The following is a 19,173-nucleotide window of genomic DNA, read 5'->3' on the forward strand; positions in this document are numbered from 1 at the left end:
CCATGGAGGGAGATATGAGTTTTTATTTGTAGTTAATGTATCTATATGTGTGAAGTTAAAGTACACAAGCAAAGCAATAACTGCAAAGTATATTTCATACACCATACGTTTATCTTAAACGGAACTCGGAACTGGTTCCTAGTTCCGTTTATCTTAAACGGAACTCGGAACTGGGACCAAAACCAATAAAGCTAATACATAGTATTTCAGTTTTTCTTAAACGGAACTCGGAACTGGGACCAAAACCAATAAAGCTAATACATAATCAGTTTTTCTTAAACGGAACTCGGAGCTGGGAACAAAACCAATAAAGCTAATACATAGTGTTTCAGTTTTTCGTAAACGGAACTCGGAACTGGTGAGTTCCGTTTATCTTAAACGGTACTCGGAGCTGGGACCAAAACCAATAAAGCTAATACATAGTATTCCAGTTTTTCTTAAACGGAACTCGGAACTGGTTCCTAGTTCCGTTTATCTTAAACGGTACTCGGAGCTGGGACCAAAACCAATAAAGCTAATACATAGTATTCCAGTTTTTCTTAAACGGAACTCGGAACTGGTTCCTAGTTCCGTTTATCTTAAACGGAACTCGGAACTTGGACCAAAACCAATAAAGTTAATACATAGTATTTCAGTTTTTCTTAAACGGAACTCGGAACTGGGACCAAAACCAATAAAGCTAATACATAGTATTTCAGTTTTTCTTAAACGGAACTCGGAACTGGGACCAAAACCAATAAAGCTAATACATAATCAGTTTTTCTTAAACGGAACTCGGAGCTGGGACCAAAACCAATCAAGCTAATACATAGTGTTTCAGTTTTTCGTAAACGGAACTCGGAACTGGTGAGTTCCGTTTATCTTAAACGGTACTCGGAGCTGGGACTAAAACCAATAAAGCTAATACATAGTATTCCAGTTTTTCTTAAACGGAACTCGGAAGTGGTTCCGAGTTCCGTTTATCTTAAACGGAACTCGGAACTGGGACCAAAACCAATAAAGCTAATACATAGTATTTCAGTTTTTCTTAAACGGAACTCAGAACTGGGACCAAAACCAATAAAGCTAATACATAATATTTCAGTTTTCTTAAACGGAACTCGGAACTCGGAACTCGAAACCAACTTCAGGCTCCCGTAATAAACTATGATATACAATATAGGTCTATTTCACTAAGAGCAGAGTGAAACTTGAAGTTCGATATTTTATGAATAATTTTTTTTTTTGAAATCATTGAAGGCTCATCAACACGTGAGTATGACTTCAAGATTAATATCCTACTTTGTCAAAATATAATCTATGTATGCATATATGTTAAATACTTAAAGGTCTTAATGTAGGAATGCAGTATGTAACCATATGTGACAACTGTTCAAGTGCGATTTAGTGTTTCATCGCGTCCCTGATTACATGTTATTCGAATAAACTAATGCAATCGTTCCAACAGCATAAATGCACGCTTTTCATACAGTTATGATCGAGTAGCGTTTTCAGTTTCGGTTTCAAACAGATATATATCGTTACAGCACCATATAAAGATAACTGTCTATTATCTTATTTCTATGTTTAATGTCTTCGATATGAGAACTTAAAACTAATAGATGTTTACTATAAACTACAAGACTGTCATTTTCAAATATACCAATCTGACGAAATCGTGTCAGCTACATAAATGCGTGCTCTCCTGTTAACCATATAGGCGAATGTATCCGATAGATTTCAGGTGTTAGTGAATCATGGCAGCGACAACATGTCGACTCGTAATTCTGGCGGTGTCGATAGTTTTGACTACCTGTCAAACACAAGACACAAACTATGTGATTGGGGCAGGGATTGCTGACATTACAGGTCCAGCAGCCGGAATTAATATGGTAAGATTGTGTAACCTGTGGAGACCACACACTATACAGTTGAGTGTAGACTAAAGGTTACACCCAAGTGCACTCCGAGTGCACTCCGTTTGGACTCCAGGTAAACTTGGAGTGCACTCCAAGTGGACTCCGAGTCTACCTGGAGTCCTATAAGACATCATGTCTGCCCCGGGTCTATAATCAGACTATATCATATATATATATTAATACTTTGATGCTTTTAATATAATTTATTATAAATAAATAGATTTTTAGGTCACCTGAGACGAAGTCTCAGTTGACCTATTGCAATCGCCTTTTGTCGTGCGTCGTGCGTCGTAAACAATTTACATTTTCAACTTCTTCTTAAAAACTGCTGAACTAAATTCAATGAAATTTTACAGGAAGCTTCATGGCTGTGGGTGAACCAAAATTGTGAATTATATGGTCCCCACCCCCCAGGGGCCTGAGGGGCGGGGCCAAAAATGGTCAAATTGACTAAAACTTCAAAAATCTTCTTCTCTACTCTCAGATAAGGTGGAATCAAACACTCTTCATAGATGAAAGGGTCTTAAGGTGCTTTACTAAAATTGTGAATTTCATGACCCTGGGGTCTCATGTTTGCCCCTGGGGAGGGGGTAAACTTTACTATAGTTTATGTAACAGTGTCATTATTTAATGACATTTGGGTATTATTTAGATTTATCCATTTTTGTACTACTGTGCATGTACAGGCTCCGTATTTATCATATGTATATGTGTACGCAGTTGTATCGTATGCTATTTATATATATATGTAAACCTGTTTAACAGGTCAGAGGTCAGAGTTATTTTTATAGTAGAGTGACCATGGGTCAATGCGCACCCGCGCTTTTTAGGGTAGCGTCACTCCCGTACTAGGCACCGTTGTGAGTGGACGTGTAATATTGTACGGGTTGTCTCCCCGGGAGTCGAGCCCTCTTCGTCAAATGAAGAGGGTGTTTTATGGACTAATAAATTATGAATTGGAACTCAAGCGTTGGAGTCATGGTGTAGACAATTTGAATAACCGACCCGGCTCAAAACGACCGGTTACATTTGGCGCCCATGTATGTGTGTTCTACACAACACCCCTTCGCTGGAGGAGTCCATGTTAACGGAAGTCTACTTACACAAGACTGTGATGATGTTTCAACGACATGGTGTTTGTTTTCGTAGCTTGAACTTTGCAGTGCAGTGATAAATCCTACTGACATGAACATAAGGTATTCTGTGTTATGTTTAATTGTATAGCCTCTCATATGTGTTGATTATATTTGGCGATTTGCTTGTCTGTTCCACATTTCGTGTGAATTACCTCGCCATGGATGCTGTGTGTCCAGTGACATTTGTTTACATTTGAGGCACGGGGCCAGTGTCATGATATGTTAGCCTTAGCCTACGTGTAGAGACATTTCATATTTGCTTTAGTCATTGTGGTACATTTAAGCTGATTGTGGTATAATATCTCATCATACAACCTGTGAATATTTTGTTGATAATTAACCACATTTAAAACTATTTGAAATAGTATTTCACTGTATTTATTTTGAATCTTGTCAACTTATTCTAATTAGTAATTGCAATTTATTCATCTGTATACATATACATGTATTCATGATATGATACATTGAACTTGAGGTTTCCATGTGTATTACCATCTGATATACACTTTGTATTGTGGTGATTCTTTACAGATATTATTGTTTCATACTTATCACTGCAATTTATTTGAATTTGGTGATTTTTGCTGATGTACAGTACTATTTTTTGAATTATTATACAAATATTATATAATCAGTATCACATTTAACCATGGCAACGGGGAAAGATAAACTCAACTTACCGAAGCAACAGCCTGAGGCACCAGTTTCCGAAGATCCATTTAGAGCGATGGCTGAGATGTTTCATAGGATATCTACTAAGGAGGGCAAGGCAGGTAGTGAGAACTTACAGATGCTACAGAAGCAGATGATAGATTTTTTGAGAGCGACCAAGGGTTTACCTGAGGCAAGTGGTGATGTTAAGACAGAGGCCAGTGATCAGTCAGAGGATAGTGCACATGCTGGAGATGCTGTTCCATTACAGGTCAACTCATCTGTTTTGGATACCCGTTTTTATAAATTACCTACATTTTCTGGTGAGCATGGTAAAGGGGAATCATCATTTGAACTTTGGCGATATGATGTCCAGTGTCTAATAGATGCGAGGAAGAATGATGAGGTTATTCGTCAGTCCATCAGAAGGTCTCTGCGTGGTCCTGCAGCTGAAACTGTTATGAGGTTGGGGTCATCTGCAACGTCTTCCCAGATATTGGCAAAGCTGCGTAGTTTATATGGTATTGTCGACTTACAGGAGACACTGTTGGAAGATTTTTACTCGGCACATCAGTCTTCAGAGGAGTCTGTGACAGACTGGGCTTGTCGTCTTGAAGGGTTGTTGACGCGTGCTGACCCGTCTTTGTCGTCGGTGGACAGGAATAAGAGGCTTCACAACAAGTTTTGGTCTGGGCTTCGACAAGATCTGCGGGAAGTATCCGGACACAAGGCTGACGCTATAGAAGATTTTGAAGAACTTTGTATTGCTGTGAGGTCCATAGAAAGATCACGACATAGTAAAGATGGGGTCAAGGTCAAGCCAACCACAGCAAAATCAGCAACCTCAGCACCAGCTCAAGAAGATGAGGCTACCGGTCTGAAGACAATGGTAAATCAGCTCACTGCAGCTATTAAGAGTTTAGAGAAGAAATTTCAGGAGGGGCCGCCCAGTAATGCTGGATACAGACCCAGAGGTCAAGGTTATACTTCTCGAGGACGAGGTCGAGGTTACGGAGCCGGCAACCAGTCTAAACCTAATGTAAAATGTTGGCGATGTAATCAGTGGGGGCATATTAAAGTCAACTGCAAGACGGTGTTGCCAGATGATTTAAACGAGGAGCCACCTACCCCGAAGGACCAACGGTAGGTGAGAGAAGCACAGGTCCTACACCTATGGCAAGGTCATTACGGACAACTGAGTTAGTCGGTAGCACTAATGAGGTAACCATACAGGTGGAGGGAATTGATGTTGATGCACTCCTCGACACAGGGGCCACTATTTCTACTGTTAGCGAGTCGTTTAGACGGGATTATTTACACCATTTACCGATAAGACAGCTTGATACCATTTTGAAGGTAGAGTGTGCTGATGGCCAGCCGCTGCCATATAGTGGATATGTGGAAGCTAGCGTTAGGTTTCATGGGTTAGGAGGGAGCAGGGATCTTAGTTGTTTATTCCTCATTGTTCCAGACAGCGAGTATAATACCCGTGTACCTGTTCTCCTGGGAACTAATGTCCTCACACCACTTATGGAGGATTGTCGGAAGGAGTTGGGAGTCCGGTATGCCCAGCATGGGAATTTTGGAACTCCATGGTTTTTAGCTTTCCGGTGTTTGTCCATGAGGGATTGGGAGTTGGCTAGGAATGGTAATGTTATTGCTTTGGTCAAGAATGCAGCCACAGAGGGGCAGATCTTGAAGCCTAACTCTACTGTTACAATACAGGGAGTTATTGACCAGAAGGTTCCCTACCCTGTTACCTGCGGAGTTTTACAGAGTTCCAAGAGGTCCACATTGGCAGGAGATATTGATATTACACCTTCTATCATCTCTTGTAATACCAGTAGCAACGATTTTATAGATGTACAGCTGTCTAACGTTACTACCCACACATTTGTAATTCTTCCTGGGGCTACACTGTGTGAGATTCAGCCTGTGATAGTTCAGGAGTTGCCGGTTACTGAGGAGAGAGTCCTGCCCAAATTTATGGAGAAGATAGACTTTACCGAGTCTGTTGTTGATGGTGAGGAGCTTCAGATGGGAATCAACCTGATCAGGGAGTATGAGGATATCTTTTCTCACGGTGATGAGGATCTTGGCTGTACCAATCTTGTGGAGCATAAGATTGAGTTGCTTGATGATCGACCTTTTAAACAGCGGCATAGGAAGATTCCTCCATCGATGTACGAGGAAGTACGGACGCACCTGCAGCAACTGTTGTCGGCGGGAGTTATTAGGCACAGCCACAGTCCGTTTGCAAGTAATATTGTCCTTGTTAGAAAGAAAGATGGATCTTTACGTATGTGCGTGGATTTCAGACAACTCAACCGAGGTACCATCAGGGATTCCTACGCACTTCCAAGGATCGATGATATCTTGGAGAGTTTGTCAGGATCCAAGTATTTTACCAAACTTGATTTAAAGTCGGGTTACCATCAGATTATGATCGCTGAGGAGCACAAGGAGCGAACAGCATTTACAGTGGGTCCGTTAGGTTTTTATGAGTTTAACCGAATGCCGTTCGGATTGACCAACGCACCAGCCACTTTTCAGCGACTCATGGAACAGTGTATGGGTGATCTTAACTTGACTATTTGTTTAGTCTATATCGACGACTTGATAGTATTCGCAGACTCATATGATGAACATTTGGATCGTCTCAGAAGAGTATTTCAGCGTCTTCGTGAGAGTTGCTTGAAATTATCTCCCAAGAAATGTGACTTCTTCAGAGATAAGGTGATTTATGTAGGCCATGTTGTTTCGGCAAGTGGAATCGAGGCTGACCCTGCCAAGATAGAGAAGGTTCGTGATTGGCCGACACCTTGTAACTCAGATGAGCTTAGGCAGTTTTTGGGATTTGCCGGGTATTACCGCAAGTTTGTGAAGAATTTTAGTCAGATCGCCCGTCCACTGAATGATTTACTACCACCTACCCGTAAAAAGAGGTCCAAGAGCCCGCTACCATCCAGTGCCATCAAGTGGTCATGGGATACGGAGCAGGAAGAGGCATTTAGACGACTGAAGGATGTACTTTGCAGTCCTGTGGTACTTGGATATCCAGACTACAGTTTACCTTTTGAGTTGCATACTGATGCTTCGGGAAATGGATTGGGTGCAGTGTTATACCAACATCAAGATGGACAGCTTAGACCCATACATTACGCCAGCCGGGGAACCAGTAAGTCGGAACGCCACTACCCAGCTCATAAGCTGGAATTTTTAGCACTCAAGTGGGCCATTACAGAGAAGTTCCACGATTACTTGTATGGGAGGACATTTACTGTCTACACTGACAACAATCCCTTGACTTATATTTTGACGAAGGCTAAACTTGATGCTACAGGACATAGATGGCTGTCAGCATTGTCTACATACCATTTTGACATCAAGTATCGACCTGGAAAGGGGAATGTAGCTGCAGATGCTTTATCCAGATTACCAGTTTCATCAGACAGCAAAGATGATCAGCTAGATACCCACACAGAGGAAATATCCATAGACGGTGTGCAGGCAGTCTGTAAGGGAATGGTATTTGCTGAAGATCCCTTGGTGGAGAGTGTTTGTATGTCAGCTGATGCTGCAGATGTACTGGACCAAGATGTACAGGATATACAGGCTATGACACCTCACACCTGTAGACAGCTACAGTCTAAGGACCCTCTCATTGGACAGATATTACCTCTCGTCCGTCGCCAAGAACGTCCAAGTAAAAAGGCGATTCCTAAAAATCCTGAGTGGGCTACTATTGTTTGGGTTTGGGACAGTTTGAAGCTGAAACGTGGGGTATTGTATCGATGCTTGCAGCAAGGAGATTCGACCATAGACCAACTTTTCATTCCAAGTTCTATGAAAGACATGGTTTTGACATGCTTACATGATGATGTCGGCCATCCTGGACGCGGCCGGACATTGTCTTTGTTAAGAGATAGATTCTTCTGGCCGTGTTTGTCGAAGGATGTAGATGCTTGGATAAAGAAGTGTCCGCGATGCGTGCTGCGCAAAACCCCTACCACACAGCGGGTACCATTGGTTTCCATAGTTACGACACAACCCATGGAACTGGTCTGCATAGATTACCTTACTCTAGAGACTTGCAAGGGTGGATATTCCTACGTACTAGTAGTGACGGATCACTTTACGCGATACGCTCAAGCTATTCCGACGCGGAACATGTCCGCTAGGACGACGGCAGATGCACTGTTAGCTTACATACAGCACTATGGTATACCACGTCGTTTTCACTCGGACCAGGGTGCTAATTTCTGTGGGGAGTCATCCGCCATTTGTGCTTGTTGTTGGGGATTGAGAAGTCCAGGACCTCGCCATACCACCCCAGTGGTAACGGTACCTGCGAGCGTTTTAACCGTACATTGATGAATATGCTTGGGACTTTAGACGTGGACCAGAAGCGTGATTGGAAGCGTCACCTGGGACCCTTGACCTTTGCATACAACTCTACTCGACATGACTCAACAGGTTACTCGCCGTTCCAGTTGATGTTTGGACGCCAGCCACGGTTACCTGTTGATTTGGTTTTTGGATTGGGTGAGAGTGAGGCAGCCCCGAAGATACCCCAGTATGTTAAGGATCTCAGGAAGCGGATGAGCCAGTCTTTTGAGCTAGCCAGCAGGAAGGCTAGAGATGCTCAACAGCGCCAGAAGGCCACCTATGACCTTAAGGCTCGTCACGCAGTTTTGGATATTGATGACCGAGTTTTGGTCAAGATTTTAGCTTTCGAGGGGCGGCATAAATTGTGCAATCGATGGGAGTCTGATGTTTATGTCGTCGTGGGACAGGACAATCCAGACATTCCAGTATATCGAGTAAGGAAGGAGGACGGTCACGGCAAGGACAGGGTGTTGCATCGGAACCATCTACTCCCCATTGGATCTCTGCCCATGGGGAATAAGGTTGAGATGGCTCGGCCATGTCCAGCACCTTCGGACAGGGATAACCCGGAGTCGGAGGTTGGAACCAGCTGTAGAGTCAGTCTCTGATCACCAGTCAACGAGTGATAGCGACGATGATTTTGATGACATGGGAGAAGATGTAGCAACCTACATCTCGAGGCCACCCATACCGGAAGGGAGTTCTTCTTCATCCGCAGACGACTCGAGTTCAGATGATGATGATGATGACGAGTTGGGTGAGGAAGAACCGAAAGCTGGAGTTCAACCTGAACATTTAGCAACGCCACCAGCCGATCCAGTCAACGCTCCGCCTACTCAGGATGTGCCACCAGCAGTACCAATTCCCACTCCAGTGCCTAGGAGATCTACAAGGGAAAGGAAGCCTCCGAGTTGGATGCAGTCTGGGGATTTTGTCTGTAAACAGGCATGTTTCCAACCCGAGATTGCTGAATGGGAGAAGAAAGCTATGTTTTTAATTAACATTACTGCAGGAGATATGTTTAATCGAATGTCTGATGTTGCTAGGGATACGTTGCTCCATATTTTGAAATCTTAGGTATGGAGTTTGTATACCTGGGATATATCTGTTTTTATCGTTATCAATTTTTTTCCTGAATACATTGTACATTTTACTTGGTATTTTCCATTTGTTTGATGGAGTTTTTTTGTGGAAGATGTGAACATCTTCTTTGAGAACAGGGAAGGAAGGTGTACAATTTTTGTGTGTTTTTGAATTTTTATAAAAGTATTATCATGTCGTTCATATTTTTTGAACATGATGGTCATATAAATATGTGACTGCGAATTGTATTTTAAAGTTTTTGTATATGGGTAGTTTTTTGTAAGAACATTGTGATGCTGGAAAGATGTGGACATCTTTCATACAAGGTGGGGAGAATGTAACAGTGTCATTATTTAATGACATTTGGGTATTATTTAGATTTATCCATTTTTGTACTACTGTGCATGTACAGGCTCCGTATTTATCATATGTATATGTGTACGCAGTTGTATCGTATGCTATTTATATATATATGTAAACCTGTTTAACAGGTCAGAGGTCAGAGTTATTTTTATAGTAGAGTGACCATGGGTCAATGCGCACCCGCGCTTTTTAGGGTAGCGTCACTCCCGTACTAGGCACCGTTGTGAGTGGACGTGTAATATTGTACGGGTTGTCTCCCCGGGAGTCGAGCCCTCTTCGTCAAATGAAGAGGGTGTTTTATGGACTAATAAACTATGAATTGGAACTCAAGCGTTGGAGTCATGGTGTAGACAATTTGAATAACCGACCCGGCTCAAAACGACCGGTTACATTTATATAGGGACCCACACAGAGGAAATATCCATAGACGGTGTGCAGGCAGTCTGTAAGGGAATGGTATTTGCTGAAGATCCCTTGGTGGAGAGTGTTTGTATGTCAGCTGATGCTGCAGATGTACTGGACCAAGATGTACAGGATATACAGGCTATGACACCTCACACCTGGAGACAGCTACAGTCTAAGGACCCTCTCATTGGACAGATATTACCTCTCGTCCGTCGCCAAGAACGTCCAAGTAAGAAGGCGATTCCTAAAAATCCTGAGTGGGCTACTATTGTTTGGGTTTGGGACAGTTTGAAGCTGAAACGTGGGGTATTGTATCGATGCTTGCAGCAAGGAGATTCGACCATAGACCAACTTTTCATTCCAAGTTCTATGAAAGACAGGGTTTTGACATGCTTACATGATGATGTCGGCCATCCTGGACGCGGCCGGACATTGTCTTTGTTAAGAGATAGATTCTTCTGGCCGTGTTTGTCTAAGGATGTAGATGCTTGGATAAAGAAGTGTCCGCGATGCGTGCTGCGCAAAACCCCTACCACACAGCGGGTACCATTGGTTTCCATAGTTACGACACAACCCATGGAACTGGTCTGCATAGATTACCTTACTCTAGAGACTTGCAAGGGTGGATATTCCTACGTACTAGTAGTGACGGATCACTTTACGCGATACGCTCAAGCTATTCCGACGCGGAACATGTCCGCTAGGACGACGGCAGATGCACTGTTAGCTTACATACAGCACTATGGTATACCACGTCGTTTTCACTCGGACCAGGGTGCTAATTTCTGTGGGGAGTCATCCGCCATTTGTGCTTGTTGTTGGGGATTGAGAAGTCCAGGACCTCGCCATACCACCCCAGTGGTAACGGTACCTGCGAGCGTTTTAACCGTACATTGATGAATATGCTTGGGACTTTAGACGTGGACCAGAAGCGTGATTGGAAGCGTCACCTGGGACCCTTGACCTTTGCATACAACTCTACTCGACATGACTCAACAGGTTACTCGCCGTTCCAGTTGATGTTTGGACGCCAGCCACGGTTACCTGTTGATTTGGTTTTTGGATTGGGTGAGAGTGAGGCAGCCCCGAAGATACCCCAGTATGTTAAGGATCTCAGGAAGCGGATGAGCCAGTCTTTTGAGCTAGCCAGCAGGAAGGCTAGAGATGCTCAACAGCGCCAGAAGGCCACCTATGACCTTAAGGCTCGTCACGCAGTTTTGGATATTGATGACCGAGTTTTGGTCAAGATTTTAGCTTTCGAGGGGCGGCATAAATTGTGCAATCGATGGGAGTCTGATGTTTATGTCGTCGTGGGACAGGACAATCCAGACATTCCAGTATATCGAGTAAGGAAGGAGGACGGTCACGGCAAGGACAGGGTGTTGCATCGGAACCATCTACTCCCCATTGGATCTCTGCCCATGGGGAATAAGGTTGAGATTGCTCGGCCATGTCCAGCACCTCGGACAGGGATAACCCGGAGTCGGAGGTTGGAACCAGCTGTAGAGTCAGTCTCTGATCACCAGTCAACGAGTGATAGCGACGATGATTTTGATGACATGGGAGAAGATGTAGCAACCTACATCTCGAGGCCACCCATACCGGAAGGGAGTTCTTCTTCATCCGCAGACGACTCGAGTTCAGATGATGATGATGATGACGAGTTGGGTGAGGAAGAACCGAAAGCTGGAGTTCAACCTGAACATTTAGCAACGCCACCAGCCGATCCAGTCAACGCTCCGCCTACTCAGGATGTGCCACCAGCAGTACCAATTCCCACTCCAGTGCCTAGGAGATCTACAAGGGAAAGGAAGCCTCCGAGTTGGATGCAGTCTGGGGATTTTGTCTGTAAACAGGCATGTTTCCAACCCGAGATTGCTGAATGGGAGAAGAAAGCTATATTTTTAATTAACATTACTGCAGGAGATATGTTTAATCGAATGTCTGATGTTGCTAGGGATACGTTGCTCCATATTTTGAAATCTTAGGTATGGAGTTTGTATACCTGGGATATATCTGTTTTTATCGTTATCAATTTTTTTCCTGAATACATTGTACATTTTACTTGGTATTTTCCATTTGTTTGATGGAGTTTTTTTGTGGAAGATGTGAACATCTTCTTTGAGAACAGGGAAGGAAGGTGTAAAATTTTTGTGTGTTTTTGAATTTTTATAAAAGTATTATCATGTCGTTCATATTTTTTGAACATGATGGTCATATAAATATGTGACTGCGAATTGTATTTTAAAGTTTTTGTATATGGGTAGTTTTTTGTAAGAACATTGTGATGCTGGAAAGATGTGGACATCTTTCATACAAGGTGGGGAGAATGTAACAGTGTCATTATTTAATGACATTTGGGTATTATTTAGATTTATCCATTTTTGTACTACTGTGCATGTACAGGCTCCGTATTTATCATATGTATATGTGTACGCAGTTGTATCGTATGCTATTTATATATATATGTAAACCTGTTTAACAGGTCAGAGGTCAGAGTTATTTTTATAGTAGAGTGACCATGGGTCAATGCGCACCCGCGCTTTTTAGGGTAGCGTCACTCCCGTACTAGGCACCGTTGTGAGTGGACGTGTAATATTGTACGGGTTGTCTCCCCGGGAGTCGAGCCCTCTTCGTCAAATGAAGAGGGTGTTTTATGGACTAATAAACTATGAATTGGAACTCAAGCGTTGGAGTCATGGTGTAGACAATTTGAATAACCGACCCGGCTCAAAACGACCGGTTACATTTATATAGGGAAATAACATTTTTGACTATTATTTGTTGGATTTGTATTGGAATTCATTCTAACTTGTATCAAATTATCAGCATGGGATGACAGTTTGATGGTATGTACATGTTGGCCCTAGTTGACCCCCAGGGGCTGGTGGGCGGGGCCAAAAAGGGTCAAATTGACAAAAAATTCAAAAATCTTCTTCTCTACTCTCAGATATGGTAGAATCAAATACTCTTCATAGATGGAAGGGTCTTAAGGTGCTTTACCAAAATTGTGAATTTCATGACCCTGGGGTCTCACGTTTGCCCCTGGGGAGGAAGTAAACTTTACTATAGTTTATATAGGGAAATCACATTTTTGACTATTATTTGTTGGATTTGTATTGGAATTCATTCTAACTTGTATCAAATTATCAGCATGGGATGACACTTTGATGGTATGTACATGTTGGCCCTAGTTGACCCCCAGGGGCTGGTGGGCGGGGCTAAAAAGGGAAAAATTTACAAAAATTTCAAAAATCTTCTTCTCTACTCTTAGATATGATAGAATCAAATACTCTACATAGATGGAAGGATCTTAAGGTGCTTTACCAAAATTGTGAATTTCATGACCCTAGGGTCTCATGTTTGCCCCTGGGGAGGGGGTAAACTTTACTATAGTTTATAAAGGGAGATCACATTTTGACTATTATTTGTTGAATTTTTATTGGAATTCATTCTAACTTCGTTAACATTATCAGCTTGGGATGACAGTTTGATGGTATGTACATGTTGGCCCTGACTGACCCCCAGGGGCTGATGGGCGGGGCCAAAAAGGGTCAAATTAACAGAAATTTTAAAAATCTTCTTCTTACAGCCCAAATAAGGTAGAATTAAATACTCTTCACAGATCGAAGGGTCTTAAGGTGCTTTACCATAATTGTGAATTTCCTAGCCCTGGGGTCTTGCGTTTGCCCCATGGGAGGGGATAAACTTTACTATAGTTATAGGGAAATCACATTTTTGACTATCATTTGTTTTATTTGTTTTGAAATTCATTCTTTCATTCAAATTTACTGAAATATTTCAAAAATCAGGTGACTGTTAAGGCCCATGGGCCTCTTGTTATAAATTACTTTTGTTCTGTTCACATTACCATTTACATCTGTTTAGTCTATTAGGAATATTTATTTTATTGTTAATACGTGGTTTTAATGCCTACATGTTAAATATATATTTATTGAGATCCATAAAATACAGTTATACAATTTATGCTATAATCAGGTTTTTATGAAAGATAATTACTTATTATTTCATATTTTATTAAAATTTAATTAAATTGTATTATTTCATTTTATTAAGAAAGTGGAAATTATTTCAATTAGAATATCTATTTCTTTACACAATACATATCATGACTTTAAAGGAAGTTTAGATAGTGTATCTATATTATGTTATTGATTATTCATAATATTGAAAGTTAACAGTATTTCATGACTTATGTGTTTTTTGAATGAGTTATTCTCTACATGAAAGGAAAATATAACTACAGATATGTACTCAGTTCAGGCAAGTAATTATAAAATAAACATAATCAATATAGTTTATATAGGTTTATATTTTTTAAGGTATTGTTAAAAAATATACATTTACAACTGTAAATATTTACGAGCATTACCTGGTTAAAATAATGTTCTGACATAATGTACACACAAGTATGTAGTTCTGTACTACCCATAATAAATGGCAGCATCTGTTATAATTAGGGATTTCCATTTCGGATGGAAATCCCTATTGTTTTCGTTATGTTTTTTCTTCTTATTATTATTATTACAAGCTAACCGGTAATAAGTATTTATATATTAAAGTATTTAAACGGTAAAAATTGTAATCCAGACGATTCTGCCGTTGATAGATTTATTATGAGGTGTTTACAAAAGGATACGATATTAACGTGGCCCTGTGGTCAGGGTCAGCTGAGGGAGTCAGATCAGACCTGCAGACCAGTCAATTTTAAACAAAGATACACCCTGTACATGAGAAGAGCAAATATACTTGATACAAATATCACGCAATTAAGTAATTAGATCGACTATGGTTCAGAATATGAATTATTTTATGACCATATCCGTAAACTGTAAAACGAAAGTAGGTCTAGCCCAACTACATAGGTTACGATACGATAGTTATGCATTAAATCTGTGTTACTTTCCGTTGTATTTTAGCACATTGGTGTCTCAAAAATAGCGAAAATAATCCGGGAATGTTCAATGATCTTCTGTTTTTAGTATCGTTGTGCTTTCCGTGTCACGTTCTAATAACCGACGCTACGAAATATCATACAGCTAATGGACCGAAGTGGTATCCACTCCAAACCTCCATTTATCGACTATAGATGCCTGATTCTGTAGACTAACGGTTACGTCATCAAATGCATTTCCCGCGAAATTATTGGGAAATCTAAATCAATTCTTAAAATGATATGAAGAGAAAGATATAGAAAATGTCTAAATAAAAACATTGTGATCAGTATTGAGTGCAACGTTAGAGTGCATTGTAAATAATTGCTACGATTCGCTAACCTAATGCATAAGTAATTTAAATCAAATTATTTGAAAATCCATATTTCGTTTCTATTATAATCCTAAAATTTGTAACACAAGATCATTTAGAAGCTTTGCAGTACTGACTCTTTCAAACGCACAGATGTTTTGATATGAGCAAAGATGGCGACCCGAAGCTGTGAGGCGGTTTGGATTGGAATTAAAATGCGTATATTTCGGCAAGTAAACATCGTACAATGTCCCCGTGTGGTCAGATCATCTAATTTTGTCATAATGTATTCAGAACAGTTGTTGTTTGGTCGCTACGGTCATTAACATAAAAATTCGGATTATTATATAAATACTTATTTAATTAATTAGGGATTTCCATTTCGGATGGAAATCCCTATTGTTTTCGTTATGTTTTTTCTTCTTCTTCTTCTTCTTATTATTATTCTTTTTCTTATTTCCACAGATTTTGTAAACACTTTCATTCAAAAACGAATGAAGATAAAACGTTCATATTATAGTACATGATAGCACACATCGAGCTGATCCTTACACTAGCACTTTGGTGACCATAGGTTTAAAGGTCAAGGTCAAAGATCTAAAAAAGATTTTTTTAAAGAAAGCGTGCAATTTTTTTGATAATCGGATAAAAAATGACGGAGATATGGCACTTTGAAAATTTCAAAGTTTTCCCCGCCAAAATTCAAAAATCATGCAAAAATCCACTTAAAATGTTTCAGCTCCTTCATATATGCACATACAGACTTGAAATTTGGCATAACAATAGCATTTAAGAGTGGCTACAAAAGATGCTATTTTTCGTTGACCTCGACCTTCATTCAAGGTCAAATAAGCAAATAAATAAAAAATAGAAAACTATTCTTTCAAGTCAGGTTCTTTATCTGTTCATTTTTGTCCTTGTATAAGCAATGCATCTTGTAGTTTTTGGTTGGTACTAACTTTTCTCTGTAACATGTTATCAAAAAATATGTCAAGGTCAAGGTCCCAAGACGAGGTCAAATCGAGGTCAAAATTTTAAAATTCAAAATGATTTAATTTTTTAAATGCATTTCAAAGTGCATGATTAATCAAGACGAATTGTGCAAGTTTTATAGTCGTGCGATGAAAAATGACGTAGAAATGGCACTTTGAAAAATGTTGGTTTTCCCGCCAAAATTCAAATTTGTCCCAGAAATGCAATTAATTTCCCTCCTCTCCTATATCTTTACATACACATATTTGACATTTGGCACAGTGATAGCATGTACGAATGCCTACAAATTCTTTTACTTTTCATTGGCCTTGACCTTCGTTCAAGGTCATGGAGGTCAAATGATGAAAAATCGAAAATTTCAAATTCTCTTAAATACGGTTTATTTTCATCATATATGAAAGAAAACGTTCTTTAGAAGATGTTTGCAACGTTTCAAGGTCAAATCATCAAATATATCTCAGAAAAAGCCCTTTGGAAAACATGTTACTGCCAAAATTAAATATTACCCTGCAATTACACTTGAAATGTTTTACTTTCAATACTCTGACAACTACATACTTGATAATCAAGACTTACTTTCGTTTTACAGTTTAAGGATATGGTCATATAAATAATTCATCTTCTCAACCATAGTCGAATTATTTCACGGGATAGTTCTGTCAAGCATATTTGTACTTCTCATGTACAGGGTGCATCTTTGTTTAAAATTGACTGGTCTGCGGGTGTGATCTGGCTACTCTCAGCAGACCCTGACCCCAGGGTCACGTTACTATCGTATCCCTTTGTAAACACTTCATAATTAATGTATCCACGACTGATTCGTTTGGATTACTACAACTTTCTACCTTCTGGAAGAGACGTGTATATGATATACCATATTTACGTGGATGGATACTTCAGCATTTTAAATACTTTAATGTATAAATACTTATAACCGGTAAGCTTGTTAATTAAATAAGTGTTTATATAATAATCCGAATTTTTATGTTAATAACCGTAGCGACTAAACAACAACTGTTCTGAATACGTATTGAAAAAACTAGATGATCTGACCACACGGGTACATTGTACGATGCTTACTTGCCGAAATATACGCAATTTAATTCCAATCCAAACCGCCTGGCAGCTTCAGGTCGCCATCTTTGTTCAAATCAAAGCATCTGTGCGTTTGAAACAGTTAGTACTGCAAAGCTTCTAAATGATATTGTGATCAAAAATTTTGAGATCATCAAAGAAACGAAAAGTAAATTTTAAATCATTTTATTTTGATTGGTTATGCTTTAGGTAAGCGAATCTTAATAATTATTTACATTATTTACAAAGGGAATTTAAGTTCTACTCAATACTGATAACTTTTCTTTTATTTAGGTAATTTTTATTTCTTTCATTTCATTTCATTCTAAAGAGAAAATTAGATTCCCCAATATATTCGCGGGAAATGAATTTGATGACGTAACCGGAAGCGCATGCTTTCAGAACGTGACCCGGAAGAAATGTTCACCTGTAAACGACAGAAACTTGACGATTAATAAAAACAGAAGATTATCGAATATGACTGGATTTTTTCCGTATTTGTTGAGACACCAATGTGCTAGAATACACCGAAAGGTAACACTTATTTAATTCATAGCCATCGTATCAAATCAAACGAACAGTCATTGCGAAATAGCAGTGTCTGCTTGCTGAGCTAGACCTACTTTCGTTTTACAGTTTACGTACATGGTCATTTAAATACTTCATCTAATGATCTTCACAACCATTGTCTATATAAATGCTTGTCGGCGACATTGTTCTATGTAGGAATATTTGTAGTTCTGTACAGTACAGTGTAATTTTTTTTAATTGACTGGTCTGGTTCACAGGTACTTGTGGACATGATTATGATATTTCTAATTCAAATGTTTCATTATAGACGAGTAAATTATTGTATAACAATCGCATGCTTAATTTGAAAAAAAATCGTACCTCGGCCTTATAAATACTAAGGCCGAGGTACAATTTTTTTTTCAAATTAAGCATGCGATTGTTATACAATAATTTACTCGTCTATAATGAAACATTTGAATTAGAAATATCATAATCATGTCCACAAGTACCTGTGGTCTGGTTTGGAATATTTAACTACACCGACCACAGGGTTCACGTTTTGAACACTTGTCTGTTTACCATACGGCAGGTTATGAGTTATTATAGGGTAAAGAGACAGATCAAGTGTGTCTCAGGCTATTATTATGAGTCGTAGGGTAAACAGACAAAAATATCAAAATGACTCGGAAGTGTTTACGAAACGATAAGATTGTGACGAGGCCCTGTGTCCCGACTGACATTGCTTAAGGCACTGAGCACAGGGGTTGGTGTTGATAACACATAGCTCTATTGGGAAAAGTTATTTTGTATTACAAGATCAATTAAATTTATTTCAATGCCTCCACTATATGTACGAATTGAAGTTGGGACCTAAGAAAAATTACTGTTACAGGCAGAGACGTATATACCAGATAAACAAATCTCTGTTACAGGCTAGGAGGAGAAAATGTAGCATCCAGACCGGGGTTCGAACCCGGGACCCTCCGGACTCTAGACGGACACTCTCTACCACTGTGTCTGGTTATTAATACTTGTTTTTGGGAGTCTGCAGTGTTCATGTTTGTCTCCTTCTGGTAGTGTGGAACTGTGGATCTGATGCCAACTTTAAGGTTAACTCACTAAAGCAAACCTAAATTGTTGAAGACGCCCAGCAGAAGAAAAGACACATAACAGTTTATTATTGAACCTCTGTATCTAACCGTCTTTTCTAACCAAAGGTTGATTATTTGTATTCAACCTTGGCAGATTTAGCCTTGCATTTAATTTCCCTCGTCCGCCACATAATAGTGTAACTTTTTGCTATAAAAAACTTTGAAACTTATGATGGTTTCAGCACTGGCCACCTAGTCTTTTCCTTTGTTGCCATTTACATTAAGAATATAGTCAACTTAATCATTTCC

The 19,173-nt window shown here is 39.9% G+C and overlaps 1 protein-coding gene across 3 annotated transcripts in view; it reads left to right on the plus strand.

Annotated features, from left to right (window-relative positions):
- Positions 1-1,715: 1,715 nt before the first annotated feature.
- The window catches only part of LOC117327142 (neutral ceramidase-like), a 155,626-nt gene continuing 138,168 nt past the window's right edge, over positions 1,716-19,173 (plus strand). For all 3 annotated transcript variants that reach the window (XM_033883996.1, XM_033884002.1, XM_033884010.1), the window contains exon 1: positions 1,716-1,871. In XM_033883996.1, coding sequence (XP_033739887.1) covers positions 1,737-1,871 — 135 coding nt within the window. In that variant the 5' untranslated portion in view covers positions 1,716-1,736. The remainder of the gene's footprint in view (positions 1,872-19,173) is intronic.

This window comes from Pecten maximus, chromosome 1 (genome assembly GCF_902652985.1).
Source record: "Pecten maximus chromosome 1, xPecMax1.1, whole genome shotgun sequence".
NCBI classification, from domain to species: Eukaryota; Metazoa; Mollusca; class Bivalvia; order Pectinida; family Pectinidae; genus Pecten; species Pecten maximus.